The 8761-nt window shown below is 58.2% G+C and overlaps 1 protein-coding gene across 1 annotated transcript in view; it reads left to right on the plus strand.

The window, feature by feature from the left end:
* The window catches only part of SCAP (SREBF chaperone), a 54424-nt gene extending 46106 nt beyond the window's left edge, over positions 1–8318 (plus strand). Inside the window, exons 14-23 of the mRNA XM_035554515.1 lie at positions 304–498; positions 1225–1426; positions 2428–2543; positions 2776–3346; positions 4036–4121; positions 4602–4684; positions 5646–5812; positions 6309–6389; positions 7029–7235; positions 7455–8318. Of these exons, the coding sequence (XP_035410408.1) occupies positions 304–498; positions 1225–1426; positions 2428–2543; positions 2776–3346; positions 4036–4121; positions 4602–4684; positions 5646–5812; positions 6309–6389; positions 7029–7235; positions 7455–7700 (1954 nt within the window). The 3' untranslated portion in view covers positions 7701–8318. The remainder of the gene's footprint in view (positions 1–303; positions 499–1224; positions 1427–2427; positions 2544–2775; positions 3347–4035; positions 4122–4601; positions 4685–5645; positions 5813–6308; positions 6390–7028; positions 7236–7454) is intronic.
* Positions 8319–8761: the final 443 nt, after the last annotated feature.

An 8761-nucleotide genomic window follows, 5' to 3' on the forward strand; every position in this document is an offset into this window, starting at 1 on the left:
TTTTGGAGGTGACAAGCTCAGATGACATGTATGATTGTCTGTACGTGATGGGGATGGTACATGTGAGGAATAGAGACACACGAGCCGAACAAACTTATCGGTGATATCTTCTGACCTACAGTGTACAGGAAGCCAGACCAGATCGTTTTATCTTTACTTAAATCAGTGTGACCCTTCTGATCTCATCGGTGGCTCCACCGGTGGCAGCCTGTCCTGGCTGCTGGTGAGAAGTCGAGCTGAGTTTGGGGTTTTTGTCTTTCTGTGTTTGCTGTTCCTAAGCTGTTCTTATCTCCATCCCTTCAGATACATCAGCATCCTTCCAGCCATCCCGGTCACGCTGTACCTGAACCCACAAGAGGCCTTAGAAGTGCGGCACCCCCAGGAGGCCAACCGCTACCACCCTTTCCTAGCTTCAAGCAGTGAGAAGCTGGGTGCTGCCGCTCAGCCTGACCAAGCCTCATCCAAGCTGCAGGGGCACCGGGATGTCACCCTGTACAAGTAAGAGTCCTTGACACAGCCTTCCGACCATGCCCCAGCTCTCTGGAGACACAGGTTGCTCTTTGGCTGCTTGGCTCTTCTCCTTGTGGGGAAAAAGGGAAAAAAAAAAAAAAAGTGTACCGCAGAAATGTGATACACGTGCAAGTGCTCACTGCCATACACCGACCGGTGCACAGCTAGTCGTGCATATTGAGGATTTAGCTTCGTTGTAGTTTAAGTGGATGGTTTTAACAGTGATGTTAAAACTGTTACTCCTAGCACCACACATTATGGGGTGTATCAGCGGGAAACAGGAATTCTTCTTTGGGAATAAATGCCATGATTCAACCGTGCTCTACTGGGTGTTAGATCAATCTCCCATGCAAGCAGAGAACTTCCTTTCCTACTGAGGAGACAAGCTCCCAGCTTGCCACCTGAATCTGCATTCTCCTTGGGCTGTGTTGAACACACTTTATATTACCCTGATCCCCACATAGCATTTTTTTTTCTGTCTTAACTGTGTGTTCTTCTTATGGACAAGTCTGAAAATGTCATTAAAATCAACATTTTCCTGTAAAAAAAAAAATCCTTTAATACTCCAGAAATCACTACAGCTTGTTGGAAGTTTTTCTCAGCTGAAAACTTTGGACTTTTGGCATGTGTCTGCAGTGTTTCGAACGCTGCCCACGAACTGGTGATGGGATCTTGATCTCACCTTCTGGTCTCTTTGTGCCTCTCTCCCCACAGGGTGGCTGCGCTGGGTCTGGCCTCGGGCATTATCCTCGTCCTCCTGCTCTTCTGCCTGTACAAGGTGTTCTGCCCCAAGAACTACGGGCAGAACGGGCTGTCCCACAGCAGGAGGAAGAGGGGCGACCTGCCCTGCGATGACTACGGTTACTCCCCGCCCGAGACCGAGATCGTGCCCTTGGTTCTCAGGGGCCACCTCATGGTAGGTTGGACAGGTGCAGTCGTTGTGAGAACGGCAGTTTAGTGACTTGTGCCACACATCTTTAATTTTCTTTCTTTTACTTAAATAACGGCCCTCGTGAAAGACAGGCTAGTTGTGTAGTCTGGCTGTAACACAGCCTTGGAGGTAAAAGGCAGAGGCAAAGCTGTACGGGTACATTGTGGGGTCTCGTAGCACGAAGTCACGTGTAGGACTTTCCCATTTCTTCCCGGAACTTGCTCTGAGTTGTTTGCAGTCACTGTTATTCCTTCCACTGTGTAGCCAACTGCTGACTTTATTGGCTGGGCAGATCCAGCTTTCCTTGCTGGGGTAGCTCTACGTTCCTGATGCTTAATGCCTACTGAATCTCTTTTTTTTTCTGCTTTCCCAAAAGCTAGTGGGTAGGTTTGAGCTGTCAAATATTGTTTGCAGTGCTAAAAGCATCCCTGGGTGTCCACAGAAGTGCACTGCGGCTCAGCTCACTCATTTTTCTTGAGGCAAAAGATTCTTCTCCCCCTTGTGAAATGGAATAAAGCGCTCAGCCCCCCATCAGACGGAGTGTGAACGGACACACTGCGCAGCGTCTTCCAGATGAGCTGCACCTCTGTCCCTGTGGAGCCTTTGTCTGCTGGGTGCCATTTTGTTTCACAGACTGCAGCGTTTGCCTTTGTTTTGGGTGTCCCTGCAGCTCCTGTCAGTATATGTTCCCACTGGATCGTCCGGGGCTACAGAGACAGCTGATCCTACGTCTCTTTGGGCTGCGCTTTGTCAGGGAAGGGGAAGGCAGATGGAGTCTGGTGTGCTTGCGGCAGTCTAGTGCACAGCCAGGACTTCAGGCAAAGTGTCTTTTTTCTCAGAGTATCCAGAGGTTGCTAAGCCAGCCGTGTAGTTTGGATGGGAAATTTATCATCTGTGTAGTTTCTCAGCCATGCGCACGGTGATTGTGAGAGTCCGGAGGCCTTGCTGGTGCTCCGTGCTCAGCTGTGCTCGTGCTTCCTTCCCAGGACATCGAATGTCTGGCTAGCGACGGGATGCTGCTCGTCAGCTGCTGCCTGGTGGGCCAGATCCGTGTGTGGGACGCTCAGACCGGAGACTGCCTCACCGTTATTCCCAAACCGAGGTGCGTGCTGTCTGTGCGGTCGCTCGCCAGCCGGCGCAACCCCCTCTGGAAGAAATCAGCAGCCACAGTCCTTGGGGCAGTCTTAATCCCTGCCACCACCACGCTTGTGCACACTAATTCTTGCTGTCTTTGTGGCGTGCCAGCACTTTGCTGCCTCGGCATCCCTGTCCCCATCCCAAGCCCTCTGACTCAGTGAAGACGGGAGCGCCGACCTCCTGTTCCTCTCTTCCAGGTTGCGAAGGGACAGCAGCGGCATTTTTGATTACCAGGAAAGCTGGGATCACAGCCCGGATGGCAAGAACAGTCTGGACGACTCCTTTGAGAACAGCCACCAGCTCAAGAGGATGCTCAGCCCGCCCCAGCCTCCCCTCTTCTGTGACCAGCCGGACCTCACGTCCCTCATCGACACCAACTTCTCCGAGCAGGTGAAGGTGCCCGAGTCGGAGACGCGGCTCCGGGCTGTGGGCGGTCGCCAGAAGGAGGCTGGTTACGACTTCAGCAGCCTGGTTGGCAAAGTGTACGAAGAGCACAGCACCTCAAACTGCATGAACTTCGCCGGCCTGCCCGCCCCGCACGGCCAGGCTGGGTTCTGCGCCGGCACCGGCAGCCCCCGGTCCCTGGGCTGCGGCGGCGAGGAGGGAGGCTGCAGCAGCCGCAGGAGGAGCCTGGGGGACGAGTCTTTTACGGGCTTTGACAAGTCATCGCCGCTTCCTTCCTGGGGAGGAGACTTGGAGAGCTCTGTCTGGAGCCTGGACCTGCAGGGGAACCTCATCGTGGCCGGCCGCAGTAACGGGAAGCTGGAGGTAAGGGGCAGGGCTCCCTGCCAGCCCGGCACTGGGGGCCTGCGGCGTGCGGTGGCCCTGCGGGGCTGCTGCCAGGGGCACAGGTCAGGACAGGTCCCATTCCTCTTCTGCACCGAGCACCTCGGTGCTTCAGCTTAGTTCTCTTTTAGAACAAAACAGGAATTGTGGTATAGTGCCTTTTGCCACCTAAAACAGGTTTTCTGAAGTACTTGAAAGAAATTCTCCTTTATCAGTACTTTGCTCGTCTTCTTTTCTTGTTCTTCAGTGTTGACGTACTTCATTTCAAAGGAGGTTCTTAGTATAAGGAAAAAAATGCCTCAGTGTTAAATAATAGCAGCGCTCTTTAAGGCTGAAGAAGCTTAAAGACTGCCACGTCGTTAGGTAGCGTTACTCGTCAACCATGAGCAAAGAAAGATGAGAAAGATGAGAACTCGACAGGAATGGCACAGGTTTTGAAGCAAGCTTTGATTGGAAATGTCCATCTCCAATGAGAAGCTTTCAGAAATAGTTCAATTCGAGTTTGGTTTTTGGAAGTTAAATCAGAATTTTTCCTTCTGGATGACAGCAGCCTGCCCTGCGGCCAGGGGATGCGTGCGGCACGGTGCAGGCCTGCGGCCGCGCGGTTTCACTGCTGTGAAGGCGCAGGGGCCTCCTGCTGGGGCTCACGCAGGAACTCTTCCCCCTCTCAGGTGTGGGACGCCATCGAGGGCACCCTCCGCAGCAGTAACGAGGAAAGTCAATCTGGCATCACGGCGCTTGTGTTCCTGAACAACAGGTAGTTGTGTCGGTGCTTGGTGGTCCCCACGGGGAGGAGAACGTGGTGTAAGCTGGGATCCCTGCCCTGGCACTCTGCTGCCGTGGCCTGACTCTGCTGGGAAGTCGGGGAAGCTTCCTTCCACGTGTCCACCTCCTGTAGAGCGTGGTGGGGCGAGGTGTCCTGGGCCCCACGCTCCGGGGCTGTTCCAGCAGCCACTTTTTTTTATACGTGTGTACTCAGTCTTTCTGGTGGCTGAGTATCCGGAATAATTGTGAGAGCTGATGCCTTTGGGTCACCAGTTTCTCTTCAGACCTGTTTGCTGTTATTCAGGAGGCTTTTCCATCTGCTGGTTTATTCTGTGGCCTGAGCTCGACACAATGTCCAAGTCCCCTTCCTTGCCATCAGCAGTGGCTCCTCACAGGGGGGCCGACATAGTTTGGTCCTGGGGCTCCTCGCCCTGTGAGGGCTGCTCTTCACCTGTGTGCATTTCTCCCCCAGGATTGTTGCTGCCCGGCTGAATGGCTCTCTAGATTTCTTTTTGCTAGAAACACACACGTCCTTCAAGCACCTGCTGTTCCGAGGTAAGCAGGCATCTCACACCCCGTTCGTGAGCTTTTGTGATCATGCTCCGCTCCAAAAATCCCTGTGTTGCAGGATGCCAAACCAGATGTTGTGCAGAAGCGAAGAATAATTTGGGAATTCCCTGTGGAGCTAAAGCGTTTGGAGTGCTGGTTTTCTCCAGTGCCTAAGTCTGGAGGGTGGGGGACGCGTTCTGGTGTCAGCTCTTCCCTGCGCCTCTTTCCTCTCCCACCTCTCACTTATTTGCTCACGCAGCAAGGTCTGGTTTTGTTTGCACAGCACGTAGCCCCACGCAGCCAGGAGGTAGCGTGGGGCTTCGGCACAGCCACGACACACACACATTAAAATACCAGCGGTGGCAACCAGCAGTGCTGGGGCTCATTTGGTTCTGGAGTGGCTTGGAATGGCGAGAAGCCCCGGTCTTACTCAGAGGGAGTGCTTTCATTCCCCGGGGGGCTGCCCTGGGGTCTGCGTGCCCTCTGGAAGAGGAGCAGACCATGCACAGAGTCTTGCCTCTGTTATCTCTCGAGAACAATCACAGCGCTCTTGGGCTTCAGGGATCTGTCTTGCCAAAGTTGTAGGGCGCTGATTCACAAAGGGGAGCTCTGCTGCTGAGCACCCTGTTTGAGACACTCGCTCTGTTTTTTCCTTGTATCCCAGGACGGTTTGGGTTGGCAGGACCTCAAAGCCCACCCAGTTCCAACCCCTGCCGTGGGCAGGGTCCCCTTCCACCAGACCAGCTTGCTCAAAGGTGCTGCCTTGCTTAAGCAGCTGTAGCTACTGCTGGCGTCAGCCAGGGTGCTGAGCAGTGCAGGGGCTCTTTGGAGGACCAGGCTCAAGTTCTCCCCGAGTTCAGCACCGAGGCATCCCTGATTTGGCCTCTCTGGGTGATGCTGGGCACTTACCCCGGGGCTCAGGGCTGCGTCTGCTGCCGTGAGCACTCAGCTCTGCGTTTTGCCGCAGGAGCCCCGAGCAGAAGCAGCATCCCGTCCTCCCCCGTGTTCAGCAGCAGCGACATCATCATGTGTCAGCTCACCCACACCGTGTCCTGCGCCCACCAGAAGCCGATCACGGCGCTGAAGGCCGCAGCCGGACGCCTGGTCACGGGCAGCCAGGACCACACGCTGAGGGTAAGGCTTCCCGCGCGGCCGCTGTACGTTGTGGGGGCGCAGCAGGCACGCCTGTATGTGCAGGGAGGTAGAGGAGTGTTGGGGATGGTTGGTGGAGGCCAGTCCAGTGCACTCCTGCAGCTCCCAGCTGTACTTGTCTGCCTGGACCTGGCTCCTCAGTGGCGTAAGGTCAAAGCCCTGTGCAAGGTGTCTTCCTAAACAGAGCAGAGATCCTCCTGCCTGAGGGCAGAGCGACTTCATAAGTAGCAAGGTCTGGGTTCTGGGTATTTGTCTTCCCCTCGTCCTTTCCAGCAGTAGCTGTCCCTTCTGCCATGCACGTTGTCCCCCTGCCCCGACACTGCCCGACGGGCATCGCCCTCTTCCCCTGCAGCAGCACCCAGTGAGCTCGCTGCCCTGCTGCCGTGAGGGGGGATGGCAGTGAGGAGGGCGACCTGAGAGCTGCTGCTTCGTTAGCAAGAGCGCGAGGGACGTTCACGTCTGCCCTTCTGCCCTGCAGGTGTTCCGGCTCGAAGACTCGTGCTGTCTGTTCACGCTGCAGGGCCACTCAGGAGCCATCACGGCTGTGTACATGGATCAGGTAAGGCCCGGCTGGAAGAACAGCCTTTATTTAAGATTTATTTTAGCCAGAGGGACCCAGCTGCGACCCTCTTCTGGTCTGTGCTTGGAGAAGTTGGGGTGCACTTCCCGAGGGGGCAGAGGGTTCGCCGGCCCCTGCAGCGGTGCGCTCACCAGCTGCTGTGCAAGCTGGGGCATCGCTCTCCTGCCCTGCTCGCTGCAAGCAGAGCAGTCCCCGGACACGGTTTGTCCCCGCCCTGTCTGCAGCAGGAATGCCCCATTCCTGTGAGCCTCAGAAGGCAGAGCCAGGAGCATGAGGCTGAAACTGGCCCAGGAAATATTCTCCGCCCTGTGACTATCTGCCTTCCTGGGGACCGACCTTCTCCTGGAGGCGGCTCGTAGGTTTTTGCTGCTCTGACATTACCCCCAGCGCATCCTGCTCTAACGCACGTACAGAAGCAGTGAAAACGCTGAGCCAGCAGTTCAGATTTCTCTCCCACGCTTTCCTTTGGCAGCCCAGGATCGTGCCCAGAGCGCTGGCAGCGCATGCATATAGGATCAGCCTGCGTGTTCAGCGCCCTCCCGGGGCCGGGCGGTCTGGGAGGAGGGCTGCCTGCTCCGCTGCGAGGTGCCTGACCTGCTTCTGCCCCTGTCCTTGCAGACGATGGTGCTAGCGAGCGGAGGCCAGGACGGTGCCATCTGCCTGTGGGACGTGCTGACCGGCAGCAAGGTCAGCCACATGTACGCCCACCGAGGGGACGTCACCTCGCTCACCTGCACCACGTCCTGCGTCATCAGCAGCGGCTTGGACGATGTGATCAGCATCTGGGACCGGAGCTCGGGCATCAAGCTCTATTCCATCCAGCAGGTCAGTAGCAGGGAAGGCTCGAGGGTGCTCAAACGTGATGTGCAAACGCTCGGAAAAGACCAGATCCAAGGCGAAACCGGGCCTCACTGTTGAGGCTGCGAGGCTCCGGCCCCATTTTCACCCGTGTGCATGGGCAGGGCCGGCAGAGGGGCCAGGGCTGAGCCTCTTGGGGCACGGCAAGGTGGCCGGGCGTGCTCACGGTGCTCTTGTTCCTCGCAGGAGATGGGCTGCGGCGCCAGCCTCGGCGTGATCTCCGACAACCTGCTGGTGACGGGAGGCCAGGGCTGCGTCTCCTTCTGGGACATTGGCTACGGCGACCTGCTCCAGACTGTCTACCTGGGGAAGAGCAACGAGTCGCAGCCCGCCCGGCAGATCCTCGTGCTGGAGAACGCCGCCATCGTCTGCAACTTTGGGAGCGAGCTCAGCCTGGTCTACGTGCCCTCGGTGCTGGAGAAATTGGACTGAGGAGGGAGGAGGAGGAGGAGGGGCAGGTGCTGGAGCCTGGGGCAGCGAGGCGGGTGGGCTGGGCGCCCCGCACCCTTCCGTAGGCGAAGGCAGCGCAGGTGGATGTGGTGCGTGGGCAGCGCTGCGCTGCTCCCCGGGGGCGACAGGCTGGGGACAGCAGCTCCATCACCTTTGCTCCTCAGGAGCTGGACTCCAGTCACCCTGCAGTGCGCAGGGCCCGAGCCCCGCTTCGTCTCCCCCTGTCCCCTGCGTCTTCAGCGCTCTCTGAGGCAGGGGCGTGCGCGTGGCCCTGGGCTGTGTGCGTTGGTGCAGAGGCTCTGCTCCAGCACCCTGCTTGGGACAGGAGCTGTAGGGCACGGGGCCGTAGCGGGAAATGGGGACACGGTGCTGTTGGGGTGGTTCCCCGGAGCCGAGCGGGGAGAAGGAATGATGGCAGCGGGTGCTGCAGCGTGACACGGAGCTGGGTGTCTGTGTCTGCCCGTACGCGCGTTGCCTGCCGCGTTAAGCCCTGTCCAGGACGGGTCCCAGCTCTGCTCACAGCCCGCAGCGCAGCGGGGCAGGAGGAGGCCATTGCGTGCAGCACGGCCCAGCCTGCCCACGCGCCCCCCCTGCCACGGCCACCCCGGCACGGTGCCCAGGAGCGGCTGCGGGCGAGCCCCACGTGCCTTCGAGCGCAGGCAGGGCCCTCGTCCGCCTCAGCGGGCTGGCCCTGCCTCTTGCGGGCCCCGTGCTACAGCAGCTCCCGCCCTATTTATTTATGTGCTGTATATATTTATTTATTCCGGCAGGAGAGCGGGGGAGCTGCAGGCCGTAGCGCTGGCACCGGGGCGCTCGCCACGAAGCCGCCGTGGTGGAGCTGCCGCCCTCCCCGGGCCGCCCTCCTCGCGCTCTCCTTCGCCCCACCTGCAGCATCGGCACCTTCCTCCTCCTCCTCCTCCTCGTCCCCGGGGCAGGGGAGGCGTTTCTCAGGTGGGGCCCTGGGCACCCAGCCCTCGCCCCGGCCTCCCTGCAGAGGGGACAGAAAACAACACCCACGGCGCAGGGGAGCGGGGCACGGCCTG

This window comes from Cygnus atratus, chromosome 2, assembly GCF_013377495.2.
Source record: "Cygnus atratus isolate AKBS03 ecotype Queensland, Australia chromosome 2, CAtr_DNAZoo_HiC_assembly, whole genome shotgun sequence".
In the NCBI taxonomy this organism is placed as follows: domain Eukaryota; kingdom Metazoa; phylum Chordata; class Aves; order Anseriformes; family Anatidae; genus Cygnus; species Cygnus atratus.